General features: G+C 28.8%; 1 protein-coding gene across 1 annotated transcript; it reads left to right on the top strand.

Annotated features, from left to right (window-relative positions):
• The first annotated feature begins 1406 nt into the window (after nt 1–1406).
• On the top strand, nt 1407–2192 carry LOC113375001 (neuferricin). Its single transcript, XM_026614955.1, has one exon. The coding sequence runs from the start codon at nt 1407–1409 to the stop codon at nt 2190–2192; it is 786 nt and encodes a 261-aa protein (XP_026470740.1).
• Nucleotides 2193–23531: the final 21339 nt, after the last annotated feature.

Genomic DNA, 23531 nt, shown 5'->3' with positions numbered 1-23531 from the left:
AAAATTTTGGAATTTGAATATTGAAATAAATTCATCAAATATTTTATTACAGCACGGAAAGTTCCTGCAATTTGCCTTAAGGCACGATTCATTCATACCATTAGTTCAGGTCATTATTATGAATTCAATAAATTTTAATATTATTTAGGGCAGAGGTCGGCAACGGGGCGCCATGGCACCCCCGATCAACTTTAGATGCGCCCTCGGTTAATATAAATGTATGATAACCTTAGCATAAATCAATTTCACATTTTCCAAATATAAGGCATATTGTTGAAAGTCTAAAAATAAATATAGAAAATTTTACAACTACATCATATTTAGAAGTTATAGACAAATTGGCAGAAGAGTTTTGTTCAAGATTTCAAGATTTCGCAGCACTAGAACTCATTCTAGGTTTTTTTATAAACCCATTTAAAGTTGCCGAAGATGATCATCTTATGCAAAGTGTTTCAGTGTATTTCGAAATTAGTAATATCGAAGATGTGAAGTAGAAATAATAAACTTGCAAAATAATATTATTGTAAAAGCACATAGTAATGATAAAATGTTTTGGAAGTCGATGAAAATAAGTATCCTATTTTAAGGAAATGTGCGCTAAAAATTTACTCATTGTGCAACAACATATAATTGCGAGTCTTATTGTTTTCAAATATGAAATATTTGAAATCAAAATACCGAACAAAGTTAAATGGCACATATTTAAATAACTGTTTGCGGACAGGGAGCTCTAATTATATTCCCGATTATAAAAAAATAGCTGAAAATACGGACACACAAGTTCCACACTAAATTATATGTATATAAAAGTATTATTAAAAGAATCATACTCTTCTTTTATCGATGTACTGAATGTTTGTGATGTATATTTATTATATTATATTAAGAGAATAAAGTTATAAAAAATCTTTTTTTTCATACCGATTTGCCCTCGGTAATTTTCAGATTTAAATTTGTGCCCTTAACGGCAATCAGGTTGCCGACCCCTGGTCTAGAGTTCAGGTTTTCTTTGGCAGTATTACGTATACAAACCGTATCAAGAATTATTAAGAAGGTTTGTTAACATGCTGTACATGTGCTGCCACCTCAAACCTTCAAATAACAATGAAGTAACGCCAAATCGCCAGGCGCAGCGATCTATTTTGTACTAGTTTGTTTGTGATCGTTTGAGGTTCTAAATCTCGCTAGTTTATTGATATTGCTGGCACTCACATTTGACATTTGGAACGGTAAGATGCAAATGTTTTCTTTTGTTTTTTTTTTGTTTTTTAATGTGATAGAATTAAATCGGTTTGTCAGAATATTATGAAACAAAAATATAAGTTTTGTAGAAGTTATTGTGAAGCATGTATTAAAGTAAAATTGCCATCAGAAAAAAATCCTAAATTAGCATATTGAATTAAAACATGTTGAATGCCCGCACAGCTTTATTCGTGTCTTTAACGGCAATAATAATTTTTTACATCACGACATTTCGAGAGACTTACGGAATAATTAAATATGTGAAAACCAAATTTCTAACTAATAACAATCAAGAGGTGTCGGAAGATGTTTTACTACTTTCTGAACATGAATTATTAAGATATAACGGTGACAGCGGTTCGAAAGGTTTATACCTTTCGATTTTAGGGATCGTGTTCGATGTTGAAAAAGGTAGGAAACACTATGAACCTGGTGGCAGTTACCACGTATTTGCCGGGCGAGATGTTTCGAAATCCTTTATAACAGGAGAGTTTGAAAGCGACCAAATTGACAATGATGTCCTGACATTAGATGACAAAGAAATCATAAGTCTTAAACAATGGCTAGCTTTCTATTTTAAAGAATACAAATATGTGGGAAAATTGATTGGCCAATTTTATGATAATAATGGACACAAAACAGATTATTTAAAGCGGTTTGAAGATAAAATCATTCAGGCAGAGCGGAATGAGAAGGAGAATAAAAAGATTCTAAATCAGTATCCTGCATGCAATATAGAGTGGGCTGAAGGAGTCGGCACAAAGTACTGGTGTACAAATAGAAGTGGTGGTCAGCTTCGGGATTGGGTTGGTTTTCCTAGACAAATCTTTGACCCTAACTCCAATACTGAACGATGTGTTTGCGTTCAAAACCCTTCCGATACTGCGAATCAGTATAAACCATATGCTAATTGTGATACTTTATCAGAATTTTGTTTTTTAAACAATTAAAATTTGGATGTATGAATGAATAAGATTTTTGTATCGTGTTATTGATATTAATTTAAAATTTATGTTCATTATAGCACAACTTATTTTAGCTCATCCGTAAATAAAATAGTTTGAAACCATTTTTTTTTTTCAATATTCATTTTTATAAGGATCATCTCAACAAAAAAATTGTAGCTTTTTCACTTAAAATATTATAAGTATCAATCATTTTTTTATATTATATTTAATTTAATATATCTATGTTTACTATTTATTAAGACTCAAGAAATCCGTTTAAAAAGTAATTTTTTTTTTCATGATGAATGATGATGGTGCGAATGTTAAATAAGACAACAGAAGTATTTATTACATAATTTATTTATCACATTATATTAAGTTTCAAAATCTACTATATATTTTTATACTGAATAAAATTATTTATTGAATTTTAGATTTTGTTTATATATAATATTCAACTGCAATATTAACATAAATCTATTTAGTATTTATTCACCTTATAGAACTTTAACTGACTTCAACAGTCGAATTAGATAATTCTATAGATATCATGTTTATTGTAGAATCTATTTTATAACAATATTTAGATGAAAGTATATCATTCCAACATGTTGTTAAAGAAATTGCTTTTCCTGTAAATACCTTCTTGTTCACAAAAAGCTTGACACCAAAGTTATTGTTGTCGTTACATCCCAAAATCCACAGCCATATATAATGTTGAGTGGTGTTTGCTTTTACATATCCAATAAAAAATATATCATTATTTTCGTTAATTAATGATATTATATATGGATTTTTGGATAATTTTAAATTAATTTCACGTTTTATATTTGGCATTATAAAATACTGTAAGATTGGTTCTTCATGTTCTGTTTGTAAATGGGACATCAGACAGTCCTTTTTAAATCTAGTCATACAATGCGAACTTTTTGGGCAGTTGAAAAGCTTTGTTTTAAGTGTATCATCATTTTTACACTCAAGCTCGTTTACGGGCGTCATTATGAATGGTTTTTTGAACAATTTTGTTCCTGTGGGATATGTTATTAATTTTGACAACGTGTTTTTAGGATTATCGCGATTACAAAACGGCGATAGCCTCGAGTTCAGCAGGACTCCGCGAAACGTTTTATTTTCTTCTGGTTTTACGCTATCGACTGAAAAGTAAATATTTTAACATTAATATACTCCCTTTTAAATTTAAGTATACAAATTACGTAGTCCCAAATGAGCGCGATTGTATTAAATTTTGAAAGAACGCTGTAACCGGAAGTATTTTACAGTATTCCTTTAAGATGATTTTGTGCTTAAACAATGTTCTATATGAATAATTTCTTTGAATAAGTCGTTTTATTATTAATATGTAGAATATATCTTTTCTATATTGTACATTTTAAGAATAGTAAATATTTTTGTATTATATAGAAATGACTTATATTCGCAATATGAACACTGACCTTTTCGATCCCCGAATGTTGCTGCTAAAACGGCGAATAACTTGTCCGCCAGCAAACATCTCCCTCGTGGCCCCAATGTGACCCTACAGACAGGGCATCGTTCGCTGCGTCTTCTGCATGTACCGCATAAGACGTGACCGTGGCAACACTGCCAAGCGGGGGGCTTTAATACCTCCAAACAAACAGGACACTCGAGCAATTGGGCGGCACTTTGGACGCACGCGGATAGACGATGCATAGAAACCTGAAAAATAATGAGCAAATTGTTAATGGGTTTTTGCCTTCAGGCAAGTGGACTGAGTTAATTGAGTTGATCAGCAACAATTGAAATTCATCGAAACGTTTTGGAATTTCTAATAGATTTCCAATCCTTACTTATGAAGATTTATGTCATATATTTTGTATCCAAACGATATCTTCAAAAAGGATTAGATTTTTTTAAATCAATTTATTAGGGTATTTAGGAATTTTAAGAAAAAAATGTCTTTAACTGTTTATTGCAAAAAAAACTGCTCTATCCACCATTTATTGTTAACTATTTTTGAACTTTGAAAGCATAACAAAAATATTTTATCTGTAAACCGATAGATATTTATCAAAAACTATTTAATTTTATCTAAAAAAATGGTCATGAAGAAACGGTTTGATCGATCTTTACCAGAATCCCAACAGATAATGTAATGATATATTATATGTGCTCACTATAGCTAATATTATATAATATTAGAAAAGTATATGCATACATATAATATGAAACAAAAACAAAAATAAAAATACTACAAAAGTAAAGGAAAGAAAAAAAATCGCTTCAGTCTGGTGGGCTGGACTTTCGAGTACATTATTGGGCTTGCTAAATCGTTAGAATGGACGTCGATTCGTGGTTTCATAATTGGAAGCGACCAGTGCGATTTGTATATTAACCAAAAATATTTAAAATATTTTGTGTTATAATAGATAACGGAGAAATAAAATTCGATTGATAAAGATATGTACGAACATAATTTTTTACATTTTGATGACCTTTTTGTGAAAAGAGCCTTGTGCGACTGCAGTATTACATTAAAAAATCCAAAAAAAATGGAGTAGGGAACTTTTAATATTTATTTCATACGCTTCAGATATAGCTTTAATTAATTTTGTGTGAAGATTAGTCCCAAAGATTGCTTTTTGGAATCGGTCAAACCGTTTGTAATCAATTCCCAAAAATTTTGACTGTGTGAAAAATTCTAAAAACTCTGGTTCTCATTTTGCATCAATATTACGATTATATTATTTTGTATTATGACCGTTGATTTCAAAACATGATTTGGTGATCATAAAGTCAAAACTTTAAAATAAAACATTAAAATTTGAGAAAATAATTTTCTTGTATCGAAACCAAAACATTCAACTTTTATTGAAGAAATATTGAGAAAAGTCGGAACTAACGATAAGACGAGGAAACACATTTTCAATTTGTGGCGGAAATTAGCAAAATATTAATTCGAGTATTCATTTTTATTGGGCAGAAGTATATGGACTATATGAAGTACCAATATTTGGACAAATTTAGGGTTTTGGATAGAAAAAAACTGAGAAGATAAAGAGGATATATAAATACACAAATGAAGATATATTGCGAAGCAAAGTGGTGATAAACACTGAAATAAAAAATGCATTATCTCCACATGGCAAAAATAATGCTTATTGTAATATTTTATTAAAAGCGTAAAAAATGGGCGGCAGTAGTTATTTAAAATACAGATGATTGACGACCGAGAAACATACTGAAATTCAAAGGTTTAGCCATGGGTGGCGTGTAGAACCTTTTCAAGCCTACGAGGGAAAACAACGTGCTCACCTTACTATTTAATATATATCACGATCATGTTTATAAAATTGCATTGAATGAATGACTTGTGTGTGGTATGCTATAAATAAATTATGGTTTTTGTCATAAACCTTATTGTTAGTATGTAAGGCTAGCCTGTATACGTTTTTAAATTTCATGTTTCATTGCATATATGTGATTAAAAAGTAACAGAGCCTTCTTATTGTATCCAACAATAAGCGAAAACATGTATTTGCAATGGCAAGATTTGAATAATAATATGGTTATGTAAGAAAATTACGTAGTTGGGATGCTGTACATACTAGCAGATCTATACATCCGCATACCGATGCGAACAAAAGTCTCGCGAAACAAAGGGAAAGTGTGTGATATCAACTTTTTTACCTTTGAATATCTATACTTATAAATTCGACAAACGATTATTATACAGTAAGTTCAGAGTTTCGAACAAATTATTAGGAAAACAATGCGCAAGTCCTATGTTTTTATACCTTGAATTATACAGCATACTATCCCGTCATTAATTCGACGAACGCCGGGTATAAAGAGTTTCGTAATGAATATCATTGTGTTTCAATGAAATTAAAGTTAATTGATTTCATAATAATCATCATTATTGTTTGCGTTTATTAACATTCATATTTATGTGGTAGGTACGGTTGTGCCACTTTTTTTATCAGCAATAATTTTGTTAATTTACCAGTTAGCTGAGAGAAAAATAAATTAAATGATAATTTCAACATTTGTCTACGTGAAAATGAAATACTGTTCTTTAAAACGATGTGTTGATCATAAAATCAAATCATACAAAAAATGCGAGTGTCACAACCATCCACACCCGAAGGACAGAAAAAATATATGTTGATTCGCTTTCATTTACAAATAAAAAAATAACCTTGGTTCCTGAACGAAGATGCAATAAAATTGTAATTCGGATGTTTTTGCGACCAGGCTGCATTGTATCTATGATCTTAATAGACTATTAAGATCAGATATAATACTATAATAGCCATTATACTTTCAATTGTGCATAATATTTCAATTGTATGGTGATTGTATCAATAATATTTGTAATATAGTATTGAATGCGTCTAATCCTTTCACTATCACTCCCTTTGAGATAAAATAGATAGAAGATTAAATATTGAGAAATGTTAGTTGAACATCTTTGTTGTTTAACTAGAACTGTGCTATCGTTACCACAACCTTTTTACAATATAGTTTTAAAATACCAGAAATTGCTCAAATAGTTTTTTTTTGCACGTAACATTTAGTGCATTTGAATTTTCTGTTATTTTTCTAATTTGCCACTTTTGAGTTAATTGAATGGGTTCCTAGTATATTTCCTATAAATGCATTTCCTAATAAATGCATTGATAAGGTTTTAAAATTAGGTCGGTTGTACTTTTTTGCATAAAGCTTTCTTTTGTTATTTAAAATAATATTTTAATGTACCAAGGGGCGTAGCTCCCGTCACATTTCTACCGTATTTCAAGCAAACATTAATAAAATATTTCCAAGTTTTTCATAAAGGCTTTAGAAATACTAAAGCTACCATCAGCTATAGATTATTTAATAAATCAAAAAAAGATTTTGCCAAAAGATAGAACAAAAAAAGTTTGCCAAAAAAAGACAAGAGTTCATCATCCAATATTATTATGGATCGTGAAACATACGCATTTGACCAAACTAGTCAGTAGATTGGAATGAATGAAGATATTAGATATGTTTCACTTTTAAATCTTTAATAATTATTTAATTTGTGTGATAGAATGAAGTAAATGCGTTTTATATATTTTTAATTGTTTTAATTTTTACTTACCCCTGTGGGTGGTTGTTGTTCAGTTCCCGAATTCCACAATAAAAGCGATACTCCTTGTGGTACCTCTTCCTGTGTGTTTGGACATGTTTCGTGCTTAGAATTACTTTGTATTCTTTTGGCCACTTCAGCTATTCTTAAGCCGACTACATCTTCGCCATTTACCTGAAAAGAAAAGGTAGTTAAAAAAATGGTTAGCGATATTAAAATGGTATAATACTATAAGAATTTTCGCTGTTTTCCAGCATTGATCATATAATAATCATTTTTTGTTCACGAATGCCTTAGAAAAAATTATTCACAGTAAAATGATTTTTTCAGTGTCTTAGATTTCTGAATAAACCATAAACCATTTTGTTATGATATTTTTTTCACAATGATCCAGACTATTAGACTTATTAATATATTTTGAACAAACTTATATCCAATAAAAAACATAAAAGATAGAGTGACGAATCAGATTTTTAGGACTGTCTTCGAATCAGAAACAATGTTCAAAACACTTAATTTTTTACTGAACTACAAAGTGAAATAGATCTAACAAAACAGCTTTGATATAGTCTAAAATTATATTTAATATAATTACAACATTAGGTGATAAATTATATAGAGACGAAAGAAAATCTCAATATCACAAGACAAAATTGACAAATTTTGTCATTTTGAGAAAGCAAAAAAATTATTGCATAATTGAGAACAAATAATATTTTTTATAATAAATACAAATGCATAACTACACATAATGCAAAGTTGTAGTTCATTTATCCTTAAACCTAAAATAAAACAATAAAAATCCTTAAACCAACAATTTAGTGACCTTGTATGGTGTCTTCCAATTAGTAATGTTGACTGCAATATAGTTACATTAACTTTGCAGAATGCATTTAAGAAAAAAGTGAAATATCTGTTTTTATTATAGATATTAGATGCATATACGAAGTTGATACATTTGGTACTTATTTAATTACTTTTTATTAATTATTATTATTATTATTATTAATTATTAATTAGTCGTTGCATTTAAAGCATTTAAATATACTTAATTTAGTAATCAGTTTTTGGTATAAGGTTGTCGACGAATAGAGATAAATTATAGTTAATTAGAATTATGCTTAAAATGCATAAATACTCGAGAGTTACTCATTTGCAATAGAAAATCGTTAATGATATCTCTATATATGCAATATAATATAATTCTAATTAACAGAATAAAATATTTATCTGAATTCTTGATTAAAAGCTTACTTTGATCGCTTGTCATTTGAAAAGGTAACTCTTGATATAGCAGTTGAAGGTAATATGACGCTTGAGTTAAATGTTAATAGGCTCGTTTTATTTTAATTCATTGTGATTAGAAATTAAAAATTATATTATGGTATTTTATATCTTTTTTATTATTAATTGCAAATAGTTCTTCAATTTCTTGTAATGTTAATAATTCTTAAGCAAATGTGTATGTGCATTTTTTGCTCTTTTGCTTTCGAAACTACTTTTAATAACTTCTATTGATTCTATTGATTTTCATATAAACTTTTAAATATAAACCAATAAAACAATTTAATTTATTTAAATGCCATTTGCAATATAACTCTTTTTTTTTAAGTGTTTTTATTCTCTGTTTTTTGGTAATCAATATTTTTTAGTTGCGAAAATGCTAATAAAACTAACCAATTTTTAAATAAGGCCACTGTCACTTTGTCCATATATACCATTTTGTCCAGATTTTCCGTATATAATTTTTTCAAATTCTTGATATGACTTACAATTTATAATAAATCATATAAATCTTAACCTGAACATGATTAGTATTCTTTTCAAAGTATATTACTAATTTAGCACAACACACCTATATGTCAATTTTGGGATATTGTTTGTCAAAAATGATTATTTTTGAAGAATTGTGCTTAATGAATTAATTAGTGAAATACAATTTAAACTATTTAACTAGTATACGCCGCTGCTGTTAATTGGAGTTTTATATACTTGCTTATATTCCTTCATACGTAATACTGATGTTGATAATCGTTTAATATAAACTGTATTATTGAATATATCATTACATCTAACCAATATTATTTCATTATTATAAAATCAATTAAACAATTAAATATTCTTTTAGATGGCATCAAATTTGATACAAAACAATTGGCGGTCGAGTTCCGAAGCATCTAGTCACCAGCTCTTACAATCAGAAATTGTCAACAGTTTTCTGAACACTAGCAGGTACGTGAAAGATTCAATTCTGATTTATCATAATTTAGTTTTATACCACGATTAGAATGATTTAATTGATTTAATCAAGCTAATAATAAGTTATTGCAATTTGTAAAAGATCGCCATTCACAAAAATTATCACAAATTAATATTTACTATTTATATTTCATACAATAAAATTAAATTTTTGTCAATTTTTTTCACAAATAAAATTACCTCTAACAAACAATCCCCTGTCCTTAATCCGGCCTCGGCAGCTTCAGAGCCAGGTTCAACTGCGCTAATCCAGGGATATGGATCCCATTGGGTACGACTCAGGTGGAGGCCCAATTTGCCTTCGTCACTACCGCGTGGTATGTGACATAATCGCAAAGAGCCTGCTATTGTCGAGGTCTGTGACATCCTAAAAATTAAAGATAAAATTATAAAACAGTTTCAATTAGATACACAAGATATTAGGTTGTCAAATATCTCCCTTCCGCTTTTTTGCTCTTGGTTTATAATACAAAAAGGCGGAAGGGAGATATTTGACAACCTTATATTTTCTTGTATATATTATTTGATATATTTGACAACCTTATATTTTCTTGTATATATTATTTGATGAGCAATCTGATCTTAGAAGTCCTATGAGCTGTTGTGATGATTTGACTTAACAAACTACGTCGGTTTTCTGGATGGTAATGCAAATAGTTGTTCCTATCTCTATGTGATGAATTTTGTTGCAACAATGTCTGTAATACTGATGAATTGGAGCTATTTTGACTTGGAAACATATTGTTATCTATAGTTACAAATGAAGACCGATGTTTTTACCGCTTGACATTGGGCAACATTTGGCATCGAGCCTGGGTTCTCTAATTGAAATCCCACATTCCTAACTACTAATTACTACTAGTTCACAGGGGATCCGAGATATACGATCGTATACTCGAGTTGGGCGATTTTTTCTTTTATAATAAATATTTATGCACGGTATGATTATCGTCTCAAAATACTATTGAATATTACATAAATTTTGGATCTCTGATTAGTAATATGTTGACATCAGTTGTCATGATTTGTTGGTATAATTTATATATTTGTTACAAGTTCTTTTTACAATCACTAATTTATCACTAAGCTCTAATTAATTCGAATTTGTATAAATTTAATACTTATTTATTACTTATGTTATCAAGTGGACTTTTTTTGGGAAGTGAAAAGTAATCTGATCCAAAATACTGCGCCATTTCCTCTCCTGGGTAGCAACCTTTCGGTACAAAAGCTCAATACCTCGAATATTACTATACAACCTATATTGAATTTGGACGTACAGCTAAAGAATCTAATTCCTAAAGTTCGATCATCATTTTAATAAAAAACTAATAAAAAATATGCACTCCACATTCGATTAAAGTGCTTTTGAAGAAACGCTGGATGTGCGAATTTGCATGCTATATGCATTTAGCTTACTTAGCCATATTTTAAATAATATTACTATATTCACGAATTCCATTTCCATTCCATTCCTTCGATTACATCACGTTTGTCATTATCAGCCCTAAATCTAATCTATTCTACTTAAGCTTTATAGCAAGCAGTAATTCATTAAATGCTATGATTTATTTTATCGTTTATTGAAGCTTTATATTGCATTACGGTTTTACGATCCATCAAATAAAACAAATAATCTTATTAACGGTATTGAAAATGAAAGTCAATGCTTGTCAGGTTCGATAGAGTTTCTAAACCGATCGTAAAATTTATGTCACGCGTTAATTACACAATTCAGTTCTCATTTCTCTGGTATTCAAGCATAACGATTTATGTGTTATATGATTGTAAAGAATTTAATATTTTGATCTGACAAGGTGAACATAATGTTAACAACTACAATTACCAGAGAGTTGGTCACTCAATTATTATATAAGAACACTGTAGGTACCACCATTTCTGGCTTACTCTATTTTGGGAGAAATGTAGTGTATATATAATATATTGAAACGATTATATTATTATTACAACAAATATATATTATATTGTAATCAGAGTCAACAATTGCACATAATTACATTTGACATCATAAATGCTTACAAGCAAATTTGGACTAGAGTAGCCCCACACATATTTTCTGATGCAAGAACTGATGTAAAACAATTAAGGGACACGAGTTTATAATATACAATTTATTAAAAATTCAATTTTTATTGAAGTATCAAATAGCTAATAATTTGAATAATACAATTCCATTTCTAGAAATTATAATAATCATTTAAAAACGATGAATTATTCAAATTAATCAAGGGGGAAATAGCTTATAGACAATGATTATTACCGATATTACGATATTTTTGATATAGTTATGTTTTTTTTTATTTATTTATAGACTTTAACCGAGTGGTCACTTAGCCCCTTGAATTTTATAATTGTGTGAACAAATTTGTTATATTACCTATTAGTGCATAATTAGAAATTTGAAGAGAAAAATATAGGTACGTATTGGTTTTTAGTAATATATTCAGTTATAATTAGCACATTCAGAGCAATTATATTCTTAATGGATTTGTAGATATGGATTCATAAAACTTTGTGAAATTTATCAATATATATAAAACGCACTCTTGTTTGTCAATAAAAAAATGCGCAATGATGTATTAAACGCAATGCTGTCGATGTTCAAAGTAAATGCGACTATAGCCACAGTGAATGAGAAAATTAAATGTATTAGGAGTGTTTATAATGAGGAGGTGAACAAGGTATTTATTATATTTAATAATTCCACTTTATAAGGAAAATATTACCAAAATTAATTGTTGATGCGCTTTGGGCAGCCGTACTGAAGTATGCATATGGGCTTCAGAGCAAAAAAGATGAAGATGGGGCGCATGATTATTTTAAGGTAATTAATAACATTATTATATTACTTATCATCTTACAGAGTGGATTCCAATATCTAGATAAATTAGATGTTATTTTTAGAAAATTAAATAATTTAAATGTGATGATTAATATTTGATAGCTATCGATTCAAAAGATTTCAAGAGAATCTAAACTATTGGTTCACATAATAAACATAATAAATTTTCATCTCTTGTATATGTACAAGCAAATCATCTATCTCTTTTCTATTAATATAGGTTCCCGAACACTTTTACGCATCTGGTGATAACATGGTAAATAAATAAAAAAACTTGATTTGAAATAATATCTTTCGAAAGATATCACAATACCCGAGCTAATATCTAATATTTCAGGGTGTGGATTTTATCTGCCAAAAACGAGAATGTTATATATTATGTTTGTTAAACGAGAATGCTATGGGACACGAATGGACCATTGTAGTGCGAGAAGTTTTATTGTGTGTCTATGGCAGTGAGCTACGCCATTTCTCGGCTACTGGCTCTAGAAGCAAACGTCCAACCATAGTCCGAAAATTATTTCGAGGGTTATTAGGTACACTTTTGTCTACATTAAATTGATATTGCTATTATCTAAAAATTTGATAAACTATAACACTTATATTCAAGAACTGCATTTCATCATGATATGTTTCCATATTTAATAATAATAGTGTTTATAGTAATAATATGCAGATATGTATATGTATATGTGGATATTATTAATATATTTATTCTTTTTTTTCTAGATTGGTGTAACAGATTAAGCAAATCTATTATTAAAAAAAAATTGCTAATTCAATATATTAACAAATGTTGTTCTTATAAGAGATTAAAAAATAAATAAAAAATAAAACATGTTTTATTATTGGTATGTTTATATATGTGTATGTGTGTGTATGTATACATATATATATATATATATATATATATATATATATATATATATATACATAATATTTCAGGATAGAAAGCAACCTTACTAAATACCTAACCTAAAATTACACCTCGATATTTTGACGTATAAAGACCTTTTTAAACGCTTTAAGTTCTTAAAATCTAAAACCTTTTTACGAACTTTAGGTTACTAAATCTGCTCTAAGCATGTCCTAAATGCCCTGGGAAGGTCTTGTGCTTATATGGCATTAGGGCTTAATACATAGTTTTTTTTATCTTTTACCGCGTTTTGGGGAAGGCACTCTAGAACATAAAAAGGTTTTAAATTTCGACACGGAATATATATATGTATTAGGGTGGTCCTTAAAATGGTCATTTTCGAATTTGCTTGCTCCCAGCGGCTCAAATGGTTCCAAATTGATAAAAAACAATTCTCTGAAAGTTTTAGCTCTTAATATTAACGTTTAAATAGAGCGCAATTCAATCAAAGTTTTGTGTGGAAATAGCATGGAAAAATTTTCAAAAATTTTAAAAATGTTTTTTAGATGTAATTTAGCGAACGAATGAATGGATAAAACTCATTCATTTGTCGCTAAGTTATACCTAAAACATTTTTTTTAAATTTTCAAATTTTTTTCCATGCTCTTTACATACGAAGTTTGATTGAATTGCGCTCTATCTAAACGTAAATATTAAGAGCTAAAACTTTCTGAGAATTGTTTATCAATTTGGAACCATTTGAGCCCCTGGGAGTAAGGAAATTTGAAAATGACCATTTTAAGGACCACCCTAATATGTATATATGTATAAGTATATATATATATATATATATATATATATATATTTGGGTGTTAATTTGCAGCTAATCGTCAAAATAAAATAAACAATAAATAATGAACTATTTATTAATACGTTTCGACACGGTTGTGTGTCATCATTCAGCATTTTTCTTGAAATTTTTACAGTATCACACCATTAACAAAAATTTAAAATAACATGTAGAAAATAAACAATAATAAAGTAAAAAGAAATTAGTTTTAAATTTAAACTAAAGATTTGTTGTAAAGATAGAAAAATCTTTAATCCATACGTTTCAGTCTTCATCGAGACCGTCAAGTTTTATTATAATTAATTTAGAAAAGATAATTGATACAACATATTAGACTTGAAGATAGGTACAAACAAAAACAATTTAACACTACACTACACTAATCAATGTATTATATTTACTAATTAATTAATTGACTCATTATTCTGATTGAATTGCTGTTTCTAGTATAATTTAATTTTTTGTCCAATATAATTTATACTTTTATGTCTTCATATTGATTAAACGATCGTAATTATTATTGCATATAAATATTAATCAATTAATCAATTTTATTAATTGGGTATTCAACAGTAAAACAAAAAATAATTGTCTAGACAATGATGATTCAAAGAGTAGTGATAAAAACTTCAAACAATGCATTTTTTGCTGCTGTTTACCTTCATTATATTTATTATCTTCAATGCATTTACATTTGTTCTTACAGCTTTTAAACATCATACATGTATAAAAACATTGTTTGAAAGACTAATTCACGACAAATTTTATTATTAATTAATATTAAGGTATTGTTTTATACAATTTAGTCTTATTTTGCCAGTTTGATAGTTTGTGTTAGTATGATAACTTTTCAACTAACTTCGATGGCCTATAAATGGGTTGAAATTGTTATTTATTTTTTTCTTTGTTGCAATTATAGGGGAGTACTGGGTACCTTCGTGCCTTTTTCCGTCCACACCCCCAGGGATGGTTGTGACAGGCCTAAACTAGATATAAACACCAAAATGGTTTATAACGACCTTTATTGTCGTTAATAACAATATGTAACACAGCACAACATAAATATTCAAACAAAGCTTATGAATAAAATATAACAATACATAATTTTTTAAACAAAGTTAACAAGACTTTTTAGTGAAATCTTTTTTTTTCTTATGTTGAATTTTGCATTTTTTTCTCTTCCATATTTTGTCTTAGTTAAGTTAGATTTTTTTGTATCTGGTTAATCTCCACCAGGACAAGAAATACATGTCACAACCGTACCCAACGCACACTTTCGAGAACAAACCAATGATGACTGACCTAAATTTATCTCTTATCTAAGCAAAAACTAATTTCTGGTTAATAACAACTAATGTTCAATTTACAGAAAAATGACAAACAGAGTGATCTATCTAATTCAATTAAGAGCTATTACTAAAAGAATTCGATCATGAAAACTTACTTTTGGCACTTTAAAAGCAATGCGGTCTGCAAATAATGTTAATGTGAGGCACCGACTGAAAGCAATAATGGGAACTTGCTCGAACAATCATACTTCATCTTTCTCCCTTTGGACCCTATCTCAAAATCAGAATAGTTCAGCTGTTGGGACGATCGTACCGTGGCGCAACTGTACACAGTCTTCCCTACTTATTGTGTGTATATAAATCCTAAAAATAATTTTCAATAACTTTCTCAATTATTTATATTAACTTATATTTTTGTCATTTTTTTAAGTTTGATTGTTGTTTTGTGATTATGTTCTTCAAATTTCGTAACTTCTCATTTATGTTTTTTATAACCTTTGAATTGAGAAAAAACGAGTTTTGTAATGCACAATACATGTTTGGTCACGTAGACGACTTTATATTATTATGATTCATAATTATTCAATTGATTGATGCTGAATTAATTTATCTAATATCATATTGGTTTATTTTTAGAAATATATGAAAAAACTAAAATCCTGTTGCAAATTATAATACGTTTCAAATCAATTTAAATCGAAAACTATTAATTTTATTTAGGCTAGAAATAATAAATATGCGCTTCTCTAATTATAAGGCCAATTAATGCAAAATATAATTTTATTTACATTCATGATTTTTTGAGTAATATTACTAATTTTTATAATGCATATTGTTAATAATTGTATAGTATTTAAAATTACGCATATTAGTTGAGTTTATGTATATTGAGACTACAATTCATAATGCTAAAATTTTATTTGTAGCAAGTGTGTTTTTGTATTTAAAACCAGAAGTGATTTAATTTTAAATTTTACCACGTTTAATATTCAATATACGTCTGTTTTCAAATTGTACCTGATCGAAATTATAAATATACACTTTAAATACTTAAACGATTTTATGTAAAAAACTATTTAGTTACCTGAATTGGTGGTGTATTTTTATTATTTTTGTAAGAATATATATTTTCACATAGTTTTCAAACTACAAATATGCAGTTTTTCACCGAGGTCTTTAGAAGATTTGTTATGATATGCACAGAACTCAATTGATGACAGAAAGAACTAGCTGTAAGTGGAATTCTGTCTTAAGGCAATTAGGGCATCGTGCCTTAAGGCAAATTGCTGGAACTTCCCGTACCAAAAATTATTATTTTTTTAAAAACGATTAACATTTTTGAAAAAATTTTACTTCGAAAAAAAATAGATTTTTGAGAAACTATAAAATTGACAAAAAATTCCTTTTTTTCTGAAAAAAAAAATTTTTTATTTGAAAAAAAAATTTTTTTGAGAAAAAAAATTGTTTTTTGAAAACAAATTTTTTTTAAAAAATAAAATGTTTTCTTCATTTTGACATATTTTGTAAATTTTGAACTTTTTTTCAAAGCAGTCGCACTGCTTGAACTGCATAGAGACGAAATGTCAAAGCTCGCAAGTGCCGCGCCGCCGTCTAACGCATAAGCATTGGTACGGAACCCATAGAAATGTAAAAAAAAATTATACTTATTGTTAAAATCTCTATAAAATATCTGATAATTTGATGTGCATATGTCTAATGATCATTTTTAACCGCCCAATGGCATTTTTTTTACTTTTTTCATTAGATCTCCGAAACCGCTAGACCTGCCTTCATGAAAATTTGATCAATTCTACATCTTGTCAATACAAGTAAATTGTTTTTTGAATTATTCAAATCGGACGCTCCGTTCTCTTAAAAACGGAGGTGCTGTTTTTGGCACTTTTTGCCCCGTATCTTCGGAACGGCTAGACCTGCCTTTGCGAAAAACTAATCAGCACGTCTCCTTATCAATACGAATCGAATGTTTTTTGAATTATTCAAATCGGTTGATCCGTGTTCCCGAAATCGTCGACGAAAATTTGTATCCGCACATACATACACACACATACATACATACATACACACACACACACACACACATACGTCCATTTTTTCTAAGGTATGCCAAAATGTTCAGAAACCTCTGAAACGTAAAGATATATAAAATTTTTCATTTTCGATTTTTTTGCGATTACTATAACTTGCCCTACGGGAAGTTAATTATAGTCCTCGTATTTGATAAATATGCTAAATTAAAAACGTAGTGCAAGAGTTTTTTTTTTTTTTAATAGTAAAAATGACACTAATACACTAGTGCAATTATAATTATTATCTTTTTTACAATAAACTTGCTTTAGTTAGATATATAGGGTGTTTATGTGATATTGCAAACAAGCGCGATTCGTTGATTTATATCATTTTAAAGTTATAAATGTTTATGTAAAATTTCTTAAAAATTCCGATGGTTTCCGATTTCATGCCGATGTTCTAAGAGGAAAACTAACCTAAATAAACTTAACTATCTAAAATAGTTAAATTTCATTAATAATTTTTCATTGTTTTATTTGAAAAAATAAATCATTGTCATAAGGCAACTCAACAATGAAATGCACCTGGTCGTGCACCATAACGCTAATTGCATTCGAGCCGCAATGAGACAACGCTCGACAAACATTATTCTCAAAGTGCAATGTTCCCATATATGGCATTTATAATTTCTATTGTCGGTTTTTATAAAATTCACTTTAGATTACAAAAAGAATCTTGTATAGAATACTAAGAGAGAAATCATAATAAAGCGTTGTAGTAATATCTCTATTTTTCGTGAAAATAGAGATCCAAATTATGTTTCTGTTTAAAATGGGAAACCTCTCATACTAAATATTTTCTCGATTTGAACATTATTGTTATTTTAGCATGCATTCTTATTATATTTCTCTGAGGATCTCTTATTCAATCTTATTTTAGCCCACTCTTTAAGCTAAACTATTAGCATTAAGGAAAGTACGGACAAAATGAATTGCTATTTGTTTTCTAAATATGTTTTTTATTTAGTAGTATTATATCCAGACTAAACTTGATCATTTTTCCTCATCTTTAATTCAATGACTATAAGATAGTTTTGTTCTTTAATTGGATATTGGGTACAAATGATACATCGTAACATTCGTAACTAACCTACGTAGGGCAGAACACGAAAAGAGGATTTTGCAATAAGTGCAAGTCTATTCTTTTTACAGACGGATCCTTTGAGGTTGTTAAAATCACCTTTGACAAGTTTTAATTTTCTTTTTTCTTGGGTAGGAATGAACTACCCTGTAGTTTTTGCGAAATAGTACTGTCACATTTGTCAATTAAATGAAAAATGAACGAGAAATCAAAATTTCATCAAACGACTGATAATTGCAATAAAATTGATCAAAATCACTAGTACTGTTTTTTATTGTTTACAGCTTGTTTCAATAATCAGATCACAATCTTAATCTGTAAGTTGAAAGTGGATATTGAACATCAAAACAAAGAACAAAAAGGAAAAACAAAAAAGTATTTAATAAATGAATAAATAATAATCAAATAATGAAAATAATAGATAATAATAATAACAATACTAATATCACTTGACCATTTTCTCTTTAGTCGCCTTAAATATTTGGTTTAATGGGGTTACTGTATATCAGGATTTGCATGTTCATCCAATTTATATTGGAAAATTGAGCTTCTGCTTTTAATGATTTCGGCCACTGTGAGTATTTTTAAATCCTCGTGTATCATATTGTTGGTCACTAGTACTGGTATGGGTTTATTGATTTTAATAGAAATAATTGCAAATAATAATAAATAAGTCCCCCAAAAAACATGAGAAACCACCCTCAAAGTAAACTTTTGATACACGTTCGAACAGATCATACGACACGACTGTGACAATGACGCTCAATATCTGAGAGGATTTTGATTATGGCATTTCTTCATGTTATATAGTCGCGAAAACGTTACTAAATCTAGACAATTTTTAAATAGATCAATTTTTAAATATGTCATTTTGTCCGTATTTCCCATACTTCTTAATATATCGTCCTATGTACTGTTAATTAGTTTCGATCTATATTTTCCTTAATTAGCTGGCACGTGACAGTGCAAATTATTCCGTTAAATTTGAACTTTGATCAGTCGGAATTTGCATTGTTTGTTTTGCTTACAAATAAACGTCAGTATGTATTATGAAAGTCGCGAATATTTAGTCTATCGGGCATTAATCAGCAATGTTGAATATGATCGTTCTGTCTGTCGGCGGCTCGATAACACTTTGTTTTGCATTGTTGATTGACCTGCTTCCTGCACAAACAATTCATATTGCATAACAAACAGTTTAACATTTTGCACTTCACGTGATGATCATGCGTGCATTTGAATGGCAAATTTAACGGAAGATTAAATGATTCTCATTATTAGAATTATAGAAATTGTGCGTGACGTGACGTGACGTAACTGATAAGGGCGTGGGCAAGCACAAATTAGTGCAGGGTTCGATTACAACCTCAGCTAAGCTCGATATCAAGCAGTATGATATTAAGTTTTCACTTGTGGTTATATGATCTCAAGAGAAAATCGCCTTTTGCGAACATTGATGCATCACATACAAATTAGCACACAATACATAGAAATATCAAAGAAGAGTACGGTAAACCACTGGGTTGCATCTCGAAAAAAATAATAGATTAGGAATGCAAGTTAGCAAACACAGCGCGAAGAACACGTGGCGATCACTGTTAAAGAAAAAAATAACTAGCTGTAAGTGGAATTCTGTCCTAAGGCAATTAGGGCATCGTGCCTTAAGGCAAATTGCTGAAACTTCCCGTACCAAAAATTATTATTTTTTTAAAAACGATTAATATTTTTGAAAAAAAAATACTTTGAAAAAATAAGATTTTTGAGAAACTATAAATTGGACAAAAAATTACTTTTTTTTGAAAAAAAAATTAAAAAAAAATTTTTTTTTCTAATTTTTTTTTTTTTGGAAAAAAATTTTTTTTTCTTTATTTTGACATATTGTGGAAGATCTGAACTTTTTTCTCAAAGCAATCGTACTGCTTTAACTGCATAGGGACAAAATATAAAGCTTGTAAGCGCCGCGTTGCTGTCTAACGCATAAGCATTGGTTATGCTATATTGGAACCCATAGGAATGTTAACAAAATGTATACTTATTGTTAAAATCTCTATAAAATATCTGATAATTTGATGTGCATATGTCTAATGATCATTTTTGACCGCCAAATGGCTCATTTTTTTACTTTTTCCTCCATATCTCCGAAACCGCTAGACCTACCTTCATGAAAATTTCACAGATTCTTCTTATCAATACAAGTGAAATGTTTTTTGAATTATTCAAATCGGACGCTCCGTTCTCTTGAAAACTGAGTTACCGTTTTCGGCACTTTTTGCCCCGTATCTTCCGAACGGCTAGACTTGCCTTCGCCAAAAACTAATCAGCACGTCTCCTTATCAATACAAATCAAATGTTTTTTGAATTATTCAAATCGGTTGATCCGTGTTCCCGAAATCGTCGACGAAAATTTGTATCCGCACATACATACACACACGTACATACATACATACATACATACATACATACATACATACATACATACATACATACACACACACACACACACATACATCCATTTTTTCTAAGGTATGCCAAAATGTTCAGAAACCTCTGAAACGTATAGATATATAAAAATTTTCATTTTTGATTTTTTTTGCGATTACTATAACTTGCCCTACTGGAAGTTAATTATAGAAATTGTGCAATCATTAGTTATTATTTGAAAAATATTGTAAAACATCATTTAATAATTACAAAAATAAAAATTTGTACTATATGTCCTGAACCACAGCTCCGTGGTAAGAGCGTTAATTATTATAATGATCAATTTCCTAGTTTTATCACTGGGTTTTTTGGTCGGCTTGATATTTAGCAGTAGTGATATAAGATATAAAATTTTGAATCTCTGATAATTTACTATTCCGATTTTGAGGCAAAAAAGGAAATTTTGAATTTGAAATTTTAATTTTGAAAAAAATACCTAATGCATTCAATTTACTTGCAAATTATATGGTCGTATATTCATTATTCAATATCAAATTAATATCATTTTAAGTATATTGATATTATTCATAAATAGAATATGAAATATGAAACTAGTTAAAAATGGCATTTTGTCTAGAGGCAAGTTGCATGAATTTTCCGATATGTGTAAATAATCGACTTAGTCAATAGAAATTGAGATTTAGCAACTTTTAAAATAGTTTACAGTAAAAAGTTTAATCATCTCTAACAAAGTTTTCGCTTGTCATTAAAAAATAATCGGTGCGATTTCCAATGTTCTAAGCGCGCGGCTCATAATTCCAAACTTAGTCTTTTAATTCATTAAATTTAAGATTTTTCTTCGAAGGAATTTTTTCTTAGAAGCTCGTTTCAATGCCCTTAATCCCTTTGGCATTTCCTGTCCACATATAGCAATCGCTAACATGTTGGAACAAGACAAAACGAGATTTTGCAAATTGATATATGCTTTCTATATATTATTTAAAAAATTGTTATTAAGCTTAAATTATTAATATTTTCAAGAATTATTAATATATCAATAATAATAGAATATCTACTTATACAAAAAGGGCATACAATTCTATTGTATTTAATAAATCAGTATATCTGGCAAACTCTTTGAATATATGTATGAAAATTGAAATATAGTGCAATGTTTTTACATGTGAAGCACTTGATCAATATCTGATATTTTTTAAGTTTTTTAAGAAAAATGTATTTTATTATATCTTTAACTGCGATCTAAATAAGCCGTTTTTGCTATAGTACATCTTAACCTAATATTTTTCTTACAAGGGCAACCCAGCGGTTAACCGCTCCTCTTTTATATGTATTTTTTTAACGCGTTGAAAAGCGATTTTCACATGAGATTATTTATGTGATCTATCAAGTAGAAATTAAATATTATACTGCTTAATATGGAGCTGGTCAAAGTTGGGATCGAACCCAGGAGTAGTTTGTGCTTAACCACCGCGGTCTCTATACTTTGAATAATAAAAAAAGGAATAGTCTTCAATCTTTCTATATTTTTAAAGTTTTTCCAGAAATATTTATTATAGAGACATATTGTGTTACGTTAAAAAATATATTTAATATAAAATATGAGAGAATTATTAACTAATAATAAATAATAGATAAAATAATTTAAGCCGACAAAATCATCATCAATTTTCCATCCATACAATTATTTTGCAACCAGCTTCAAGACTATGATTAATTAGGCTATTAATTATTGTGTGATATTGAGCTATTTTACATTCTACATTTAATACACATTTTAATTTGCATGCTTCATTAACTAATCATTACTGTAATATTGCTGTTTATTGCTTTATCGTGATTGCTCTTGAGTAGTGAACACAACTTTATGAAATCATGTAAATAATTTAATGTGTATTATTAGGCTTGTAAATAATTTTACGTTATACCGCTGACTCTCGTAGTTACTAGGACAAACAATTAATAATGATAAACTATAAATATGTTAATTATATATGTTTTAGCCTTTGTAAAATTAGGTTTCTGGTGAAGGGGAATAAAATTGTTAAAAGAAATAAAGATATCGAATAGTTTGAGAAATTAGACCAATATTGATTGGACGGGGGACAAGGATCCAATTTGATTTTGAGCAATTATATTGTGAAAACTAAACCAATTATATGACAATCTGACTATGTTCAGTAAAACTACCAGCTTATTCATCATTGGATAAATGTGGTTTTTGCTGTTTTTCAAAAATTTATCACCTCGTCTTTTTACCCAAAAGGCGGGGTAAAATGGGGCGGCCAGGGGCTAAACAGGTCCAATGTTTAATTTCTAATTTTAAAAGAATTTTACGAAATAAAACCTACATTGTTCAACCAACACAAAGTATAAATTTCATAGGTTTATTTTTAAAGAGATTATATTGTATATAACTTTGATCTGGTATTTTGTCTGGAAATATTTATCAGCAGAGTTGGAATAACTATTTATTCAATGTATCACTTGTAAAATTACTTCTTTTAACTTAAATTACTTTTT

This window comes from Ctenocephalides felis, unplaced genomic scaffold, assembly GCF_003426905.1.
Source record: "Ctenocephalides felis isolate EL2017-DRISC unplaced genomic scaffold, ASM342690v1 CF-g0.4_SCAFFOLD_01886, whole genome shotgun sequence".
In the NCBI taxonomy this organism is placed as follows: domain Eukaryota; kingdom Metazoa; phylum Arthropoda; class Insecta; order Siphonaptera; family Pulicidae; genus Ctenocephalides; species Ctenocephalides felis.
The sequence above is the reverse complement of the archived record's forward strand: the minus strand, read 5'-3'. Positions and strand labels throughout refer to the sequence as shown.

Coding starts and splice junctions, on each gene's coding strand:
- LOC113375001 (XM_026614955.1), top strand. CDS start 1,407: ATGTTGAATGCCCGCACAGCTTTATTCGTGTCTTTAACGGCAATAATA.